The sequence below is a fragment of the Delphinapterus leucas genome, chromosome 9 (genome assembly GCF_059928025.1).
Source record: "Delphinapterus leucas isolate spDelLeu-1000000601 "Yukka" chromosome 9, BTC_Dleu_Yukka2, whole genome shotgun sequence".
In the NCBI taxonomy this organism is placed as follows: Eukaryota; Metazoa; Chordata; class Mammalia; order Artiodactyla; family Monodontidae; genus Delphinapterus; species Delphinapterus leucas.
This window is the reverse complement of record NC_143137.1, coordinates 41,178,640-41,200,359: the sequence shown is the minus strand read 5'-3', so window position 1 is coordinate 41,200,359 and position 21,720 is coordinate 41,178,640. Positions and strand designations below refer to the sequence as shown.

Sequence of the window (21,720 nt, the reverse complement as noted above, 5' to 3'; positions counted from 1 at the left end):
ACATTGTCAATCAACTATACTCCAATTAAAAAAAAGGGGGGGTGTACCTTCAAAAAAACAGCAGCAGTAGAAAAGGCTTTTTCTAACAAAGGAAAATAAATAGCAAGATTAAAATTGTTTTAATCTTAGAATAAGCTTTACATAATGGCTTTAAAAGACTGGTCAGATTCCATGTAATTTATAACAAACAATAAAAAATTTGCTGGCTGCAAGTCCAAAGAACTTGCACTGCAGCAAAATGCTAAAATAGGGCATTTGCCAAAGGCAAATGGAATCACGCAGCTTCACCTAGCCTACAGATTTTCAATCACTGACAAAGCCAAGTTGAACCTAATGCATTATAAAAACCTGTACAAAATTAATTTAACCAAATGTAGTCTGCTTTTATGATCTCAACTCTGTGCCCAGAAGGTAAACATCAGCCAACTTCCCCTCAAATAAAGTGGATTTTTTTTTTAGAAGATGTTGGGGGTAGGAGTTTTTATTAATTAATTAATTTATTTTTGCTGTGTTGGGTCTTCGTTTCTGTGCGAGGGCTTTCTCTAGTTGTGGCAAGCGGGGGCCTCTCACTATCGCGGCCTCTCTTGTTGCGGAGCACAAGCTCCAGACGCGCAGGCTCAGTAGTTGTGGCTCACGGGCCTACTTGCTCTGCGGCATGTGGGATCTTCCCAGACCAGGGCTCGAACCCGTGTCGCCTGCACTAGCAGGCAGATTCTCAACCACTGTGCCACCAGGGAAGCCCAATAAAGTGGATTTTGAAGTTTATTAAGACCTTAACACACAAAACTGTGTGCTAAGTATCTAAACTGAGCAATTTGGAAAGTGTTGCTTATATCATCCACATCGTGATTTGCTACACTTGAAGATAATTTTTAAAATTCCATTATTTTCTTCTTTAAATGAGTGCTTATATATTTGATGATTATTAAAAATTTCAGTAAAGCATTAAAAAGTTCTTTGGCAAGTATCAAGCCTAGTCCCCAAAATGCCTTTAGGGGCCTAAGCAAGCTGAGAATGTAATATAACAGGGAGAACCAGAGATACTGCATGCTCCATCTAACGCATTCAAAATCAAAAAGAAAACAAACACTTGTCTGTGGGCTGACGAATGGGCCATAAGTTTGTAACTGCCAAATGAAAGCTTGGAACCAGAATCTGAAGCTTTTTCCTAATATAGTTGCTTCCTAACACAACGTCTATATAATAGATTCTTTTATAGATTCTGATTAGTGCAAAGTAGTTTACATATGAACTGTGACACTCACCTGGAGATTTCTTGTCACATATTTACATGTCCTGGATGGGAGTTAACTATAAATAATTGGAATATTTTAAAACAACTTTTTTTGGCTTTCTATACGATGGCAAATAATTGTTTTCATTACATAAAATGAAATACTGCTACTGAAGTAGCATTTTACCTGCTTAAGGAACCGGTCAGTTGCGTTGCTGTGCTTGGCTAACACACTTGGCAGAGAAGGATTAGCATATTCAAACTGAGGATTGTAGGTATAGTCAGACTTAAAGAATCTCACTTTTTCTTTCTCCAAGTTGGTGGGCTTTATAGCACTCAGTATACAAAATTTCTTTCCAGAAAAGTCATCTCCTTTTTCAAAACTTCTAGACAGCTGAGGCTGAGGCTTTGGCTTTGGAAGAGTGGAGAAATGGCGTCGCTTGACCTTTCTTTCATTTTTGGGTTTAGGTGGCAGTACTGTGCTGTTTCCTGTAACAGAGATATCATGTGTAAACTTTACAGGACTTGACACTGAACTAGTGACAAAAACAGCAGGCTGCCTTTCTAGGCAGTACCAAGTATCACTGCTCATCACAGGCACTGGGGCTTTCATCTTGCGAAGATCTTTACTACGTGAAGAGCTAGATTTGCTGGGTTTTCTACATCTTTTGGAGTAGGTGGAGGAAGACTGTTTTTGTGAATGATGCTTTTTCTCCTCTTTGCTCTGTAGTAGGACATTGTAACTACTGGTTCCAGTTGTGAAAATGTCCTTTAGTATTCCAGGAGATAAATGTGAAATGCTTCCTTTGCTGCCAATAATCAAGGACTCTTCTGCATTTAGAATAGACTTCTTAGCAAGTTCTTGCTCAGGCCAGTGAAGCTTTTCTGTGTTAATAAACAAAATCAAAACAAAAGAAATAACAAAAGATACCAGATGAAGCAAATTGCTTATTATGTGAAAAGTATTCTGAAGGTTCTGTAAACTTTATAATTTTGCAACAATTTTTTAAAAAGACATTTTTAATATTAAAAGACTATATTACTAAACTTTGGTCAAGCTAGACACGGTCACTTCTGTAAGAATGAACATATGCTAAATTATCTATAAAAATCCTCAGCTTCAAACCATTTAGATGACCAAAGTCTAATCTAGATGTGAGATAATATACATAAATAATCTGAACACTCAACTCTACCAAGAATGTGGATTTCGTAGAAAGGATATAGTTTAATAGTATTACCAATATCAAAGTAAAATCCAAGGCATTTTCAAAGCCAATACAATCTTGAAATCTGACACTATATATAAAGGTAGCCATCAGTAAAAGAAGGACAACACTGTCTTACATATCTCAAAAAATTTTTTTAATTAAATAAATGATATGTGCACATTCAAGCACGTTTTAGTAATGTCACTCAATATTTATTTGTTGCTTTTCTTAATTTTAGGCTATGTCATAAAGCACAGGCCATAGGTTAAGATTAAAGAAAATCACGTTTTTTCTTGCCAAGACTTAAAAAAATAATTACTATGTAAGGTATCAGTATATCAAATGCCAAATTAAGGAGAGGTCAGTTTTGCCTTTAGATCTCAAAAGTGCTTTAAAGAGGTAAGAATAACTTGAAATATTGTTGCTTGTGTACTGTTTTAAAACTGTGTTGATTTGCATTCTTTCATTCCACAAATACAGGAATACTGCTAATAGATACATGGATCTGAAAAACATCTGTATAAATACATTGCTCTTGCCTTCAACCAGCTTCTAATCTGGCTCTGAAGGTAAGGCAGTCCTATGAAGATCTGAGTACTAATACGAGGTAGTATAAGCTTAAATGTGAAAAACAAAAGATACAGACAATAACCTAGGGTTCAGGGAAGGAAGAGAAACATTTGAGAGGATTTCAGGTAAACCCTTAAGAGCTTTCAGATTCAATTCTAAACTGACAAAAGTGTTTGAGTTTGTCTTAAATCCTGGTATTTGAACTCCTATCTGACCATGTCTGCTTATAAACCTTTTCTAAATCCTTTCTGCAAATGTGATACATGATTCTCTCAACCACCTCTCTTTTCTAAGTCTCATGGATCCTTATGCCTCTAGCCCTCAACCTCTGGCTCCTACTATGGAGGCAATTTCAACGCTAGCTGACTTGGACAGCTGCCTTCCTTGTCAAGGAGACAATTTATTTAATTCCATTTTTAAAAAAACTGTTTATCCACATAGATCTGTCGCTCACTCACTCAAGATTAGACATTCAGGGATCCTTTCTATAATAAGTAGTAATAAATAATAATAATAATAGCAGCCACTATTTGTTGACACATTTATGTGAGTTTGGGATTTCACCAAAAACCTTGCATGTTATACCAATTAAGCTTCAGGAGTGTTAAGTAATGTGCTCAAGGTTATACGACAAGAAAGTAGTGAAGAGCAAACTGTGATTCGAATGCAGATGTGTCTGATTACAGAGTCCATGCTCATTCTATTATATAAGGTCATTCATTCAATTATCAACAGACATTCAGTATTAAGTCTGCTACATGCACAGCACTACATCTTTTCTTCCTCTGTACAAACACAGCACCCTAGTAAGACACAGTAATCTGAATAACTGATGTATTCAATACTAAGATAGGTACCAGGACCATGTGTTATTCATGTTTCTCTTTCCAACATCTAGCATGGTATCTGGTAGGTATTCAATAAATGTACACTGAATAAATAAGTGAATGAATGAATGGCACAACCCTAAACATGCCATTCTCTGACCACTTTAGATATACAGGTATTTGTAGTTCTGGAACCACTCTATATTTCTATGAGGAGATGACTGTAGAAGTGGAAATATAGCCTGGAAGACCTTGAACCAGTGGTTCTCAAATGAGAGCAACTGTGCCCTCCAGGGGACATTTGGTTGTCACAATTAGGGAGGGATGCTACTAGTGTCTTGTGGGTAGAGGCCAGGGATGAGGTTAAACATCCTTCAATACATAGGACAGCCTCCTACAACAAAAATATTCATCCTAAAATAATGCCACGGTAGGGAAACCCTGCACTAAAAGTTTTTAAAGCCCAGAAGTCTTAGGGTTTAGGGTAAAGAAACAGTATGAGGTCAAAAGTAGATAATAAACAATCCAAATATGTAAGGTACTTAGAAGTCCTTCTAGTTAACATTTTCTAGGCCAACATATGAAATTTGAATTCTGCTGTCTAAAGGTAACATGAAAGTATAAATTTGCAGGGGCTAAATAAAATGTCTACTACATGGACAAGCTGAGAGATAGGAACTAGACTGCACAGGGTCATGCTGAAGGTTGACTGTACAAAGAAGCCATTCAACAATGTGAATAAACAGAACAAACAAAACTTTCATCAATGGCTGGTAAGTCCCAGATCCTCAGGGGTTTCATACTTAAGTGTTGCCAACTGATAGTCAAAATTGGGTAGGATGGGCAAACATAGGCTAAGGAACACAAGCTGCAGGCCCCAAATGCCCAAGAACAATGTCGGTGTCCCTAACAAGACACCACAAGTTTAGGAGACAAGAGGTGATAATGAAAGTCAGACTGAAACAGACACTGAAAGGAAAAGAGCAAGAGAACTGAGATAAGAATAAGGGTATCACAAACTGAGAAAAGTTGGTTAAGGACTAGGCACAGCCAGGAAGGTAAAAGGAGGTAATCAGGTTTTTCTCATTTGGTCTTCATAATAAAAAGGGGGAATTTAATAATAAAAAAAGGGGGGATTTACCTCAAATTAAAATCAGTTAACAAAACTACTCTGAAGAATTCCTAATTTGGGTGGTTTGTTACAGGTATATTGATTTTTTTAAAAAAAAGAATATTCAATGTAAAAAGTGCTTTCTTTGGTTCCTAAGACTCAGTAGCTCTGTTGATCAAAGAGCTGCGTTCATAGAGTTTTCTGTTGTTTTGTCATAAAGCATCTACATTCTTAATTCTGTCCCAACTCAAACAACCTATACACTTCAGGATACTTAAACAAAAGTCCTAAACCAGCTGCCAAAACACTCAAGGAGGAATTGGGGGAGTGGGAGAGAAATTACAGTGTGTGCATGACAGAACCCCTTTCCCCCTCCCAGGAGTTGCAGCATTTCAGCTCACTTGCTAATTATCTACCTGAGAGGTTTGGCATCAGTCCTTTTTAAGCTCCATCTGCTCATAAGTAGTCTGGGAGTACCAATGGTGTATCTATTTAATAGTAAATGTCAATCCTGCCAAATGCTGATATCCCATGAAGTTCATAAATGTGGAGCATGTGGACCTTCAAACAACTCTTACAAGATAGATATAAATTAATTTCTCAGAGTCATGCTAATCTTATTTTAGTTGTATTAAGTACTAAAAAACCTAAAATACTGTTTTTGTCATTTTAAATACTACTACTGTTTAAGAAAAACAACCTTTAAAACAGGCTTAAGAACATAATAAAAGGACAAGAAGAAGAGTTCAATGAAGAACATCCTATTCTCCTAACTCCTTTTATCCTGAAAAATCAAAACTTTAAGCATAAGCAGGCTTCTTTGGGGGCAAGTGTAACTCATTTTCTCTCATAAAAGTAATAAAATAAATAAAAATCATACTCTCATATTAAAAGTCACTATTTAAGGTAACATTTTAGCCACCGGCAATCTGCTTCACTATAACCTTGGAGAAAATGAAAATAACTTGTTGATCAAAGAAATCATTCACCCCAAAATGATTAACCATACTGAGGGAAAAAAGGAAAATAATATTACATTAAAATTGATAGTATATTCACAAGTGGATGACTATACTGAAATTACCAACACAATGAAAGCTGAATTTGTAACTAGAACAGGAGTAAAGAATACCAGGATTCCTGGCTTCCATTCCCAACTCTTTCAATAACCTCTCTGTAATAGTGGCTTCATCACTAAACCCATCAGCGTCTCCTGATCCTCATCTAAAGGAATGGAAGAAAGAGGGGAACACTGCTCACTAAACTCTTAGTGTTTCACAACTGAAATAGGTGAGGTTTCACAGTAGTTACAAGGTCTCTGGCTGAAAGGAAGATCAGATCATCAGAAACAAAGCCTGCTGGAAAATACCATTCAACCAATTTTGACCCATAAAATGGCAATTTCATATGGTTCACTTATACTTATGAAACCTGAGAACCTGGGGTAATTTTATACCACAAAACGATAGGTTGCTTGATTACAAACAGAAGAAGAGGCAAAATAAAACAATTCCCAAACAAGATAAACACTTTAGTTTTGCCAAGCTGTTCATCATTACTTAAACTCAAATGATCTAACATCTGTCAACAGCAGAAAGGATGAGTAAATTGTGGTATATTCATACAATAGAATACTATATGGCAATGAAAAAGAACAAACTGAGTTTGCAAGCAACAATATAGATGAATCTCAAAGACAATACTGAGCAAACAAAGCTAGATCAAGAGACTACATACTGTATAATTCCACTTATATGTGGTCCAAAAACAGGCAAAACTTGGGACTTCCATTGTGGTGCAGTGGTTAAGAATCTGCCTGCCAATGCAGGGGACACGGGTTCATTCCCTGCTCTGGGAAGATCCCACATACTGTGGAGCAATTATGCCCGTGTGCTACAACTACTGAGCCTGCGGGCCTAGAGCCCGTGCTCCTCAATAAGAGAAGCCACCGCAAGGAGAATCCCGAGCACAACTAGAGAAAAGCCTTTGCACAGCAATGAAGACCCAACGCAGTCAAAAATAAATAAATTAGAAAAAAAAAACAAAACAGGCAAAACTAATGTATGGTATTAGAAGGCAGAATAGTGCTTATCTTTGAGGGAGGGGTTATAACCTGGGAGGAGGTACCAGGGTACCGGGGGCTAGAAAGCTATCTTGTTCTGCACAGTGGTTACATATGTACAGATTCATCAGGCTGCCCATTTAAGACTCAAGCACTTTACTGAATGTAAGTTACACTATAATTTTTAAACTGGTATATTTAAAAAAATCAGTATCTTTGACAACATTTATTGCCCAATTTGTCTGCATTATAACAGGTAATCTTTTAATTATAATACCTCCAAATTCAACGTTATCCAATATAGTTTCTCAGCTGTAAGTAAACAGAGAGATGAAAAGGCACTGCTAGTATCACTCAAGAACTGAGAAACTCAGCTATACTTCAGGATTCTTAAAAATGTCACAGCCCCGGTTAGGGGCACTTCAGTGTTACTCTATCAGCAGCAAGGACTCTTATAATGTGATACTATTGTTTTTTGGTCAGAAACTGCTTGTGGTGGTGTGCTTTTGCAGTTAGAAGCATGCAGGGCATTCTATAATGCTGGGAAATGATGGGCTGTGGTAAAAGAAAATGCATTCAATACCACCTAAAACAACAGTGAACATGCGAGAAAAACTTCCCCAGGCTTTCCACTTAGGGTGAAGAGAAAATCCTAATCATGGCACATGAGGTCACTCATGGTCAGGTCACTCTGCCTCTCTGGCCCCATCATGCACAATGTTCTCCCTTAATCAGTCCACTCTAGCTTCCCTTCGTTTTGTCAGTCCCTCACACTCACCACTCCCTCTCCAGACACAAAACATCTTCATATTCTGTTCCCTGTGTTTGAAGAGCCCTCCCCTCTCCTCTCTGTTAGCTTAATCCCTATTCATCCTTCAGTTCAAGTATCACTTGTTCAGGAAAACTTCCCTGGAAGGTTCTTTGACTCACTTGTCACGGTTGCAGTCTTACATTTGTTTATATGATGGCCTTCCTTATCACTGAAATTATAAGTCCCATTATGGCATACATCTATGTTTGTTTCTGCTCACTCACTGCCCTGAGAGGTAGCCAAGGAAACAGAATATTTGAGAGGAGAGAAAGGATTCAGGACTTGAATGCCTGAAGGTTGAGGCAAAAATCATACCAGGACGCATAAAAATGTGAAACAATTAGTGATGTTGAAGATAAATTTTAATGGCAGGTGCCTACTGCTGTAGGACAGACAGGAGCTATGTGCCTAAGTGTATTCATCCCACATGGCCAAACACTGCTCTTAAGACTTTTGTCTCCAGTAGTTTTAAACATTCACTTTTGTTACAAAGGAGCTTCATTTCCAGATGATTAATCACTTCTTATATCACATACAAGATACAGGCAGTAGGAATTCATAAAATAACATACTCTTATATGGCTTCTGATAGCATTTTGTTACTCACTTAATGAGCTAGATGTCTTCTTCTATTTTGAAAACAATTTCATAGTCAAGTAAAATATGATCTTTCCAGGCAAAAATTAGACTTGCCTGTGATAAGAACTTAACAGCACCTGGAGTAAACTATCAGCTAATGTACCACTGATGTTAAATGAGATACACATGTTGAATTTTGTGGCTTAAATCAACATATAGTCATTTAAACAAGGGTTCTGACTTTCCTAGTGGGGCTTTGGAATGGAGCTTCTCTGATTTGAATCTTGGCTGTTTATTAGCAGCTGTGACCTTGAGCAAGTTACTTAACATCTTTGTGCTGCAGTTTCCCTATCTGTAAAATGGGATACTACTACTATGTACCTCACAGTATCAGTAGGAGGATCAAAAAAGGTAATATATGTGAAGTGCTGAGAACAATGCTGGCTTGTACTAAGCAGGTGTTAACTATCAGTATTATTATATTCAATACTATATTCAGCTCCTATAGAAATACTCCATGGAATAATGTAAATGGGAAGATATTCAGAATCATGAAATTTGGATTTCCAAGGTAAATTTAACATTAAGTAATAAATTCTACATTCTACAATCAACATTTTAGTGGCTTTAGTATAATAAACCATCTTCTTTAAAAAGCTATGAGAAGGTAAAGAAATCTCTTCTGATTTGATCCCATTTCAAACAGCATATATAACATACAAATCTTTCTTTTTTATTTTACTTCTCCAATCAGTTCACCAGGATGTTATATTTAGATTATATTAAATCATGACTAATAAGTCAATAGTGAGTAAGATACTATATTGGAAGTGATTTCAGAAGCAAGTAACTGCTTCAGTCCTGAAATAAAACAATGTTTGCTCTATACTTATTTTAAAGCTGAAAAGAAATAAACACATTTCCATCAGTACCCTTACCACAAACAAGCATGCTCTTGATGCTAACCAGAAGAACATGGGCTTCTAAGATATCAATGAATGATGTGATAGTGAGGGAAAAGGAGGGCATGCTTTCAGCTAAACTCTCTTCATAAAGTTTCTGGCCGTTGAAACTGGGCTTTCTGATATGTCAGCAAAATGCTAGGCATGGGGTTCTAGAACTATCCTTTTAACTTGTCAAGAAATTTATAAAAGAAATGGAGAAACTATTTTGAAAAACAGCCAGTCAGTTGTTTGTTTGTTTTGCGGTACGCGGGCCTCTCACTGTTGTGGCCTCTCCCATTGCGGAGCACAGGCTCCGGGCGCGCAGGCTCAGCGGCCATGGCTCACGCGCCCAGCCGCTCCGCGGCATGTGGGATCCTCCCAGACCGGGGCACGACCCCGTGTCCTCTGCATTGGCAGACGGACTCCCAACCACTGTGCCACCAGGGAAGCCCCAGTCAGTTGTTTTAAATGAGGCTTGAATTGTCTCAAATGACTATTTGAATTTTTATTGAACTACAGAAATACACTGCCAGATTATCTTATCTCAGGAAATGCAACATGCAGAGTTGGATTGATACGTCTATTGCCACTAAATTATGGGAAGAGAGCTGAGGCAGGAGGAGTGGGTCTACTATTTTAGAAAGTATCTCTCCTCAAACTTCCAACTCTGCATATTGAAAAACAGGAGATCCACTTTGTTGCTAACTGGTCAGATACCCGCTTTCTAAAACTAATATTATCATAATTGTATTTTTCCTCTACCATGATTGTTATGCTTTGGGGAAATCATCTTAATTGATGTTATTTCTAAATAGTTATCTAATAAACTTCACTAGTATATTTTTCTAACTAGTATATTTTTTCTCCAGGGCAGTGGTTCTCAAATGGGGTGGCGGGGGGGGGGGAGGGTAATTTTGCCCTCCAGGAGACATTTGGCAATGTCTGGAGACATTTCTGTTTGTCACAACTGTGTGTGTGGGGGGAGGGGGGTTACTAGCTTCTAGTGGAAGAGGCCTGGGATGCTGCTAAACATTTTGCAATGCACAGGACAGCCCACCGCAACAGAGTTATCCACCGACTCAACATTAATAGTGTCATGGTTGAGAGACTCTGTTCCAATACAAAAAGAAGATATGGTACTTTAAAGTAGCTTTCGGGACTTCCCTGGTGGCGCAGTTAAGAATCCGCCTGCCAAGGCAGGGGACACGGGTTCGAGCCCTGGTCCAGGAAGATCCCACATGCCACGGAGCAACTAAGCCCGTGCGCCACAACTACTGAGCTTGCGCTCTAGAGCCTGCGAGCCACAACTACTGACCCCACGTGCCACAACTACTGAAGCCCGTGCGCCTAGAGCCCATGCTCCGCAACAAGAGAAGCCACCACAATGAGAAGCCCGAGCACCGCAACCAAGAGTAGTCCCCGCTCGCTGCAACTTCAGAAAGCCCGTGTGCAACAACAATGACCCAACGCAGCCAAAAATAAATTTTAAAAAATAATAACTTTCAATTTTCACTGTATTTTAAGATGAAAGAACAGGATCTACATCAAATCACTTTAAGAAAAAAAGTTAATGCCAATTTAAGTTGCCTCTTAAGATCTTTTAATTGTCTGTTTCCTGACAACATAAATAACAATGAGATAAATCACAGCAATGTCATGACTGCACAAAATCAAATCCTCATTTTATAACCTGGAACATGAAATATAAAATTAAGACCATAAATATTTTCATTAAAAGTGAATTTCGTTATACAATTTAAAATTTTGCATAAAAATGGTCTATTAGGTACAGCGATGCCTTAAAGTAAAAAAATCTGGTCTTATTTTGAAGCCAGTTTCAAGATTAGACCTTTCCCTTTACTCTGCTGTTCTTCCGTGTTTTTAGTCATGATACTAGGTTATCAAGAACGCTGTCTTGCAGGAATGTTAGGCAGAATCAAATGATGGGAAAATGGCCTAGGAAATTATTCTAATATTGTGTAAGATAATTTTTAAATGATTAATATACAGTTATTTTCTAAAAATAACAAAAGGCAAACAACTTTCTGACCTGGGGTCTAAACAAACATTTTTTGCGCTTGGTATAATACTTACTATAAAGTGACCTCTTAATATCAACTCAAAACGTTCTGATTTAAGAATAAAAGCATACATAGAGACAAAGAGTATAAATACTGATATATAGAGATGTGCTCTTTTGCTTAGCTCTGACTTCTGAACATTCTAGAAAGCTAGATCCTAGTGCACTACAATGCCTAATTACATATCTAACAAGCCTTGAAACAGAATTTAACAATATTTAGATTGTACATTTGTAGGGCCGATCTATTACACTTTACCTCACTACAGTTCACAGCACGCGCTTACTGATAATAAGTTACAAAAGGAAAAGGGACCGTTTTCTCTCTCCCCTGCACACCTTTTCTCTGAGCACCTTCCGCGGGTTCCGCACTGTTCAGGGCGCTGCGTTGAGCACCGAAGCCCACATGCTACCGTCACCACGGCCTCCAGGTACTCGCCGCAAGCGGCCGGGACGACTCTGGCCGCTCCCGCCAGCCCAGGGGCCACCCTTCCTGGCACTCACCCGTCACGCGAATGGACTCCAGCATCGTCCCGCTGAGGCCGCGGGCGGCGGGCTCCGCGGGCGCTGGGGGCGAGGGCCACACAGGAACCCGGCGGGCCGCCTCTAGCCTCCGGCAGTGCCTCAGACGCGAGGTCGCGGAGGAAGGTTGCTCTCGGCGACCGGGTTTAGGATAACGCGGGTAAGGACGGACGGAGACGTGCCGACAGAAAGCTGCAAGCAGCGTTCCCTCCAACCCGCAGGTGCTGAAAGGTACTCAAAGCCGCCCAATACTGGGCAGCTGCTCTTAGCGCCCGCCGGCGTGACGTTGCCGCTCCCCCGTTGCTAGGAAACGCGTGCCGTCCGCGTGCGCCGCGCTTCACGGAGCCTGCGCGCCGTTGGAGGCGCCAGAGATACTGCGTCCTGGCTCGCATGAAGAGAGGAGGAACTACAACTCCCGGAGTGCACAGCGCAGGCCCGTGCCTCGGGAGCTTGTGGGCGGGGCCCTGGGAGAGGCTCGGGTCTCCAGCCTTTCGTATAGACGCATTTTGACTGATCATCCCCATTTGTGCACATTTGTGCGCTGTTCAAGGGGGCGTTAACTCCTCAGTAGATTTTACAAGAGACAGGTGGCGTGACACTCTGTCCCAGATGCGAATTACAAAACCAGTCTCCTCCGCCTTTTTGTTACCTTTCCAGGTGCAAAAAAGCTAACACAACTTCAGATTGCAGGTGGTAGTAATGAAGGTGCTGGAAGCTCAACTACATTTACCCAATGAGTACCCTGGCATAATATACTAAATACTAAAATACAAACTTTAATTTATGATTGTGCAGTTGACAGGGGCTGACTGTTGTTTTTGTTCATTATTGGGTGGGAAATGTGGAGACTATACCATTTAACGAACATTTTCTGAGAGCCTAACGGGTGCAAGGTTCTGAGACAGGCCTTGAGAACACCAACAAGGGAAATGAAATAAGGCTGGAGCTTACAGTTGAGAAACTCATAAGATAGCATTGGCACTATCAATTTTCAAAGCCACATTTTCTCTTTATCTTTCCTCAAGGTTGAGATAGGACATAGAAATAATTGTGGGATGTGTTTTCAAACTCAGGAACAAAAGGAAAGTTGAAGTTATGTCAGGGAACATCATACTCTAAAAATGATAGAACAAGTGAGAATTTGTATCTTTTTCACCAATTAGGAGCATATGATGGAAATTTGACAGTCACAGATAGTGCATAACCCCACATCCTAGTGTGTCAGAAAATCTTGTGAACACTATTTTCAGAATATATCCAGGATCCAGCCACTTCTCACTATCACCACTGCCACTTGTCTGGCTCAAGCCACCACAAGCTTTTGTCTGGATTATAACTGTAGCCTCCTAAATGAACCCCATGTTTCCACTCTTGCCCTCTTCACTTTACTCTCAAAACTCAGTGGCCAGCATGATCCTGCTAAAAAGTCAGATAATGTCAGTTCTCTGTGAAAAACACTTCAATGGCTTCCTTTCTTACCTATGAGGTCCTTTAGGACCTAGCCTACTGCCATCTCTTTGGGCTCATCTCCCACTGCTCTCCTCCTTGGTCTCCTCCAGACACGCTGGCCTCCTAGATATTCGTCAGCTATGCCAAGCACTGTTTCACCTCATGACCAATGCAATTTGGGACCTCCCCTGCCTGGCATGCTCCCCCACCCCCAGCACCCACCCTGGCCTTAAGCCCACAGAACTAGCTCCTCCACTTCTCAGGAATTAATCCAAATGTCACTTCTCACTGAGGCCTTTCTTGGCCACTCAATTTAAAATTCCATTCCTTTCTCAGATTTCCTATACCCTTTCTCTGCTTTATTTTTTTTCCCTTAGCACTTAACATTATATAATTTATTACATATTTTACTGATTTCTTTTTTTTAAAACATCTTTAATGGAGTATAATTGCTTTACGATAGTGTGTTAGTTTCTGCTTTATAACAAAGTGGTTCAGCTATACATATACAAATATCCCCGTATCTCCTCCCTCTTGTGTCTCCCTTCCACAATCCCTATCCCACCCTTCTAGGTGGTCACAAAGCACCGAGCTGATCTCCCTGTGCTATGCGGCTACTTCCCACTAGCTGACTATTTTACATTTGGTAGTGTATATATGTCCATACCACTCTCTCACTACGTCCCAGCTTACCCTTCCCCCTCCCCATGTCCTCAAGTCCGTTCTCTACGACTGCGTCATTATTCCTGTCCTGACCCTAGGTACTTCAGAACCACGGTTTTTTTTTTTAGATTTGAAAAAAAACTGGACAGCTACATTTAAAAGAATGTAGATTCTATTTTTTTTTTTAGATTCCATATATATGTGTTAGCATACGGTATTTGTTTTTCTCTGACTTACTTCACTCTGTATGAATGACTGTAGGTCCATCCACCTCACTATAAATAACTCAGTTTCATTTCTTTTTATGGCTGAGTAATATTCCATTACATATATGTGCAACATCTTCTTTATCCATTCACCTGTCAATGGACACTTAGGTTGCTTCCATGTTCTGGCTATTGTAAACAGAGCTGCAATGAACATTGTGGTACATGACTCTTTTTGAATTATGGTTTTCTCAGGGTATATGCCCAGTAGTGGGATTGCTGGGTCATATGGTACTTCTATTTTTACTTTTTTAAGGAAGCCTCATTCTGTTCTCCATAGTGGCTGTATCAATTTACATTTGCACCAACAGTGCAAGAGGGTTCCCTTATCTCCACACCCTCTCCACCTTATTTTGTTTGTAGATTTTTTCATGATGGCCATTCTGACTGGTATAAGTTGATTCCTTATTGTAATTTTGATTTGCATTTCTCTAATGATTAGTGATGTTGAGCATCCTTTCATATGTTTGTTGGCAATCTGTATATCTTCTTTGGAGAAATGTCTGTTTATGTCTTCTGCCCATTTTTGGATTGGGTTGTTTGTTTTTTTGATATTGAGCTGCATGAGCTGCTTGTAAATTTTGGAAATTAATCCTTAGTCATTTGCTTCATTTGCAAATATTTTCTCCCATTCTGAGGGTTGCCTTTTCAACTTGTTTATGTTTTCCTTTGCTATGCAAAAGCTTTTAAGTTTCATTGGGTCCCATTTGTTTACTTTTGTTTTTATTTCCATTTCTCTAGGAGGTATTTCAAAAAGGATCTTCCTGTGATTTTTGTCATAGAGTGTTCTGCCTATGCTTTCCTCTAAGAGTTTTATAGTGTCTGGCCTTAAATTTAGGTCTTTAATCCATTTTGAGTTTATTTCTGTGTATGTTGTTAGGGAGTGGTCTAATTTCATTCTTTAAAATGTAGCTGTCCAGTTATCCCTGCACCACTGATTGAAGAGGCTGTCTTTTCTCCACTGTATATTCTTGCCCCCTTTATCAAAAATAAGGTGACCATATGTACGTGGGTTATCTCTGGGCTTTCTATCTTGTTCCATTGATCTATATTTCTGTTTTTGTGCCAGTACCATACTGCCTTGATTACTGTAGCTTTGTAGTATAGTCTGAAGTCTGGGAGCCTGATTCCTCCAGCTCCATTTTTCTTTCTCAAGATTGCTTTGGCTATTTGGGGTCTTTTGTGTTTCCATACAAATTGTGAATTTTTTTGTTCTAGTTCTGTGAAAAATGCCATTGGTAGTTTGATAGGGATTGCATTGAATCTGTAGATTGCTTTGGGTAGTATAGTCATTTTCACAATATTGATTCTCCAATCCAAGAACATGGTATATCTCTCCATCTGTTTGTATCATCTTTGATTTCTTTCATCAGTGTCTTATAGTTTTCTGCATACAGGTCTTTTGTCTCCTTAGGTAGGTTTATTCCTAGGAATTTTATTCTTTTTGTTGCAGTGGTCAACGGGAGTGTTTTCTTAATTTCACTTTCAGATTTTTCATCATAGTGTATAGGAATGCAAGGGATTTCTGTGCATTAATTTTGTATCCTGCTACTTTACCAAATTCATTGATTAGCTCTAGTAGTTTTTTGGTAGCATCTTTAGGATTCTCTATATATAGTATCATGTCTTCTGCAAACAGTGACAGCTTTACTTCTTCTTTTCCGATTTGGATTCCTTTTATTTATTTCTCTTCTCTGATTGCCGTGGCTAGGACTTCCAAAACTATGTTGAAAAATAGTGATGACAGTGGACAACCTTGTCTTGTTCCTGATCTTGGAGAAAATGGTTTCAGTTTTTCACCATTGAGAATGATGTTGACTGTGGGTTTGTCATATATGGCCTTTATTATGTTGAAGTAAGTTCCCTCTATGCCTACTTTCTGGAGGATTTTATCATAAATAGGTGTTAAATTTTGTCAAAAACTTTTTCTGCATCTATTGAGATGATCATATGGTTTTTCTCCTTCAATTTGTTAATATGGTGTATCACATTGATTAATTTGCGTATATTGAAGAATCCTTGCATTCCTGGGATAAATCCCACTTGATCATGGTGTATGATCCTTTTAATGTACTGTTGGATTCTGTTTGCTAGTATTTTGTTGAGGATTTTTGCATCTATGTTCATCAGTGATATTGGCCTGTAGTTTTCTTTCTTTGTGACATCTTTGACTGGTTTTGGTTAACAGGGTGATGGTGGCCTCGAAGAATGAGATTGGGAGTGTTCCTCCCTCTGCTATATTTTGGAAGAGTTTGAGAAAGATAGGTGTTAGCTCTTCTCTAAATATTTCATAGAATTCGCCTGTGAAGCCATTTGGTCCTGGGCTTTTGTTTTTTGGAAGATTTTTAATCACAGTCTCAATTTCAGTGCTTGTGATTGGTCTGTTTATATTTTCTATTTTTTCCTGGTTCAGTCTTGGAAGGTTGTGCTTTTCTAAGAATTTGTCCATTTCTTCAGGGTTGTCCATTTTATTGGCATGTAGTTGCTTGTAGTAAACTCTCATGATCCTCTGTATTTCTGCAGTGTCAGTTGTTACTTCTCCTTTTTCATTTCTAATTCTATTGATTTGAGTCTTCTCCCTTTTTTTCTTGATAAGCCTGGCTAATGGTTTACCAATTTTGTTTATCTTCTCAAAGAACCAGCTTTTAATTTTATTGATCTTTGCTATTGTTTTCTTTGTTTCTATTTCATTTATTTCTGATCTGATGTTTATGATTTCTTTCCTTCTGCTAACTTTGGGATTTTTTTTGTACTTCTTTCTCTAACTGCTTTAGGTGTAAGGTTAGGTTGTTTGAGATGTTTCTTGTTTCTTGAGGTAGGATTGTATTGCTATAAACGTCCCTCTTAGAACTGCTTTTGCTGCATCCCATCAGTTTTAGGTCGTCATGTTTTCATTGTCATTTGTTCCTAGGTATTTTTTGATTTCCTCTTTGATTTCTTCAGTGATCTCTTGGTTATTAAGTAGTGTATTGTTTAGCCTCCATGTGTTTGTATTTTTTACAGATTTTTTCCTGTAATTGATATCTAGTCTTATAGCACTGCGGTCAGAAAAGATACTTGATACAATTTCAATTTCAATTATCTTAAATTTACCAAGGCTTGATTTGTGACCCAAGATATGATCTCTCCTGGAGAATATTCCATGCGCACTTGAGAAGAAACTGTATTCTGTTCTTTTTGGATGGAATGTCCTATAAATATCAATTAAGTGCATATTGTTTAATGTTATCATTTAAAGCTTGGTTCCTTATTTATTTTCATTTTGGATGATCTGTCCATTGGTGAAAGTGGGGTGTTAAGGTCCCCTACTATGTTTGTGTTACTGTTGATTTCCCCTTTTATGGATGTTAGCATTTGCCTTATGTATTGAGGTGCTCCTATGTTGGGCACATAAATATTTACAATTGTTATGTCTTCTTCTTGGATTGCTCCCTTGATCATTATGTAGTGTCCTTCTTTGTCTCTTGTAATAGTCTTTATTTTAAAGTCTATTTTGTCTGATAGGAGAATTGCTACTCCAGCTTTCTTTTGATTTCCAGTTGCATGGAATACCTTTTTCCATCCCCTCACTTTCAGTCTGTATGTGTCCCTAGGTCTCTTGTGGACAGCATACATACAGGTCTTGTTTTTGGATCCATTCAGCCAGTCTATGTCTTCTGGTTGGAGCATTTAATCCATTTACATTTAAGGTAATTATCGATATGTATATTCCTATTACCATTTTCCTAATTGTTTTGGGTTTGTTATTGTAGGTCTTTTCCTTCTCTTGTGTTTCCTGACTAGAGAAGTTCCTTTAGCATTTGTTGTAAAGCTGGTTTGGTGGTGCTGAATTCTCTTAGCTTTTGCTTGTCTGTAAAGGTTTTAACTGCTCTGTTGAATATGAATGACATCTTTGCTGGGTAATCTTGGTTGTAGGTTTTTCCCTTTCATCACTTTAAATATGTTCTGCCACTCCCTTCTGGCTTGCAGTTTCTGCTGAAAGATCAGCTGTTAATCTTATGGGGAATGCCTTGTATGTTATTTGTTGTTTTTCCCTTGCTGCTTTTAATATTTTCTTTGTTTTTAATTTTTGATAGTTTGATTAATATGTCTTGGTGTGTGTCTCCTTGGATTTATCCTGTATGGGACTCTCTGCACTTTCTGGACTTGACTGACTATTTCCTTTCCCATATTAGGGACGTTTTCAACTATAATCTCTCTCAAATATTTTCTCAGTCCCTTTCTTTTTGCCTTCTTTTTCTGGGATCCCTATAATTTGAATGTTGGTGCATTTAATGTTGTTCTAGAGGTCTCTTAAGACTGTCCTCAATTCTTTTCATTTTGTTTTTCTTTATTCCTCTCTGCAGTAGTTGTTTCCACTATTTTATCTTCCAGGTCACTTATCCGTTCTTCTGCCTCAGTTATTCTGCTGTTGATTCCTTCTAGAGAATTTTAAATTTCATTTATTGTGTTGTTCATTTTTAATCACAGTCTCAATTTCAGTGCTTGTGATTGGTCTGTTTATATTTTCTATTTCCTCCTGGTTCAGTCTCGGAAGGTTGTGCTTTTCTAAGAATTTGTCCATTTCTTCCAGGCTGTCCATTTCATTGGCATGTAGTTGCTTGTAGTAATCTCTCATGATCCTTGTTTGTTTGCTCTTTAGTTCTTCTAGGTCCCTGTTAAATGTTTCTTGTATTTTCTCCATTCTATTTCCAAGATTTTGGATCATCTTTACTATCATTATTCTGAATTCTTTTTCAGGTACACTGCCTATTTCCTCTTCATTTGTTTGGTGTGTTGGGTTTTTACCTTGCTCCTTCATCTGCTGTGTGTTTCTCTGTCTTCTCATTTTGCTTAACTTACTGTGTTTGGCCTCTCCTTTTCACAGGCTGCAGGTTCGTAGTTCCTGTTGTTTTTAGTGTCTGCCCCCAGTGGCTAAAGTTGGTTCAGTAGGTTGTGTAGGCTTCCCAGTGGAGGGGACTGGTGTATGTGTTCTGGTGGATGAGGCCAGATCTTGTCTTTCTGGTGGGCAGGACTGCGTCTGGTGGTGTGTTTGGGGGTGTCTGTGACCTTATTATGATTTTAGGCAGCCTCTCTGCTAATGGGCTGGGTTGTGTTCCTGTCTTGGTAGTTGTTTGCCATAAGGTGTCCAGCACTGCAGCTTGCTGGTCATTGAGTGGAGCTGGGTCTTAGCATTGAAATGGAGATCTCTGGGAGAGGTTTCGCCTTTTGATATTACGTGTAGCCGGGAGGTCTGTGGTGGACCAGTGTCCTGAACTCGGCTCTCCCACCTCAGAGGCACAGGCCTCACACCCAGCTGGAGCACCAAGACCCTATCAGTCACACGGCTTGGTCTGTAGAAGCCAAACCTCTATACAGACAGATTGCGTGAACATGTTGGGAATATCCAGTCAGGTCTTCTCGCTTGCATATCCACATAAGAAAGATGAAGGATAAATAAAAGGAAGATCATTTAAAATCCAATAAAGCATGAATTTTGTTTTAATCTTGTGTCTTAAAGAGATGCAAATTCAATGAAAAAAAATATGGGCTTCAAAGGTAATCAGGGTATGGAGAGGAGCTCACAATGCAGGATCCAGAGTGCTTATTTCATTTGCATATGAGGTTAGTGGCTGGACTATTTTTTTGTTTTGTTTCGTTTTTAATGATTCTTCTGGCAATTACAGTTTTTGATTTTTGGAGCTTTAGTGGACGAGGCTCTGTGTAGAGAAGCTGGGGGATGGCTCTGTCCCTCCGTGGAGCACGGTCATTCCCAAAGTGTCCCCTTTGGCTCGGAGTGCCTGGGCGATAGCAGGGTCTCCAGAGAGGGGTGGCCGGTGGCCAAGGATGGAGGGTTTTCCTTTCCTGCAAAGCAGGATTTATAATCCATCTAGGAGGGTTTTGAAGTTCACGACTCTTCTTTGCAAAGCAAAGGAAAATGCATCGGACGCCAGCACTTCTGGATGGTGGTGCTCAAGAATCACCCAGATGAGCAATTTCGATATACCAAAGCCCCAAGATTTCCTTTTACACATTGCTCTGGTGGGAGGAGAATCCCACGAAGCTAGGGAAGATGTTCCTGCTTCTAGGGTGTGTGTGCGTACGTTTTCTCTTTCTGCACACCCCCAAACTCCTTTACCCCCTCACTCCTAATGCTAAGTCTCTGGCGGAGGCAGCTTCCCACATCATGTGCTACAGGAAATCTTACTGATTTATCTTGATTATTGTCTGTCTCCATCTCTAGAATAAAATTTCCACAAATGCAGTGATATTTGACTGTTCACTGCTATACTTAGAGCAACTAGAATAGTGTCTACCACACAGTATGTACTCAATTATTTGTAAGTTAAGGAATAAGTAGATAATAGAAAGCATGCATTTTCAATGATAATTCAAAGAAAAATAGAAATGATATAGAATGGGCAGGTAGATAAGGAACACATCTTCAGGTTAAACGCTTGATATAGTAATAAGCAATGAATCCTTTGCATTCAGAACAGCAGTTGTTCTTACAACATATGTCCTAAGGAGAAAGCATGTAAATGAAACTTATATACCTAACTTCCTTACATACCTTCCTTAACTTCCTTATATACCTTAAACTCTGAAAACTGCTTTCCAAGTTTGCTATAAATACCTCTGTTACCTCTGCAAATTTCTAATTTTTCAAGTCACTACAGTTTAAGAACTGTAATTCTCAAAAAAATAAAGACTCCTAAAAGATGTTTCCAAGTTATATGTTCAGCATCTAAAGAATTTACTCTGGATGTTTTTACTAAAGCATGGGTAATCAGATTGTCCATTTTCATTATATTTTGAAGAAACCAAGATGTATTATTTTATTAATTTCAGAGCTATTTATATATATATACAAGAGACAGTGCTTAGTGCTTTTAGAGTACATAAAAGACACAATAACTATCCTCAAGACACTTACTGACAAGCATGGAGGGAGATATATATATATATATATATACACACACACACACACACACACACACACACACCACAAGTTAGAAAATGATGTACACTAAAGGTATACCTCCCTCTTCAACATTTCGTTAAACTTAAGAATTCTAAAAATAAACAATTTGATGCTCCTGTAGTTAGCCCATCTAGAATATTATTTCATTACTTATTTTAAAAATTATTTTTATGTTCATCCTACCAGTATTTTCTTGTGGATCATTTTGATTTATAAACATCTTCAGTGATAAATACTATATAAAGGGGAATATCAATTAATTCAAAGCATTTAAAAAAGATATTCTTTGTGTACTATTAGGCACTGAAGTACTCTTGCTAACAAATTCATGAAAACAAGGAGTTTATCTAATTTCTTACAAAACTAGTACTGGGGCTTCCCTGGTGGCGCAGTGGTTGGGAGTCCGCCTGCCGATGCAGGCGACACG

At 38.7% G+C, this 21,720-nt stretch overlaps 1 protein-coding gene across 1 annotated transcript in view; it reads right to left on the bottom strand.

Annotated features, from left to right (window-relative positions):
* MATCAP2 (microtubule associated tyrosine carboxypeptidase 2) overlaps window positions 1-21,720 on the bottom strand; it is a 110,122-nt gene that overhangs the window by 76,804 nt on the left and 11,598 nt on the right. Inside the window, exon 3 of the mRNA XM_089917530.1 lies at window positions 1,422-2,119. Coding sequence (XP_089773656.1) covers window positions 1,422-2,119 — 698 coding nt within the window. The remainder of the gene's footprint in view (window positions 1-1,421; window positions 2,120-21,720) is intronic.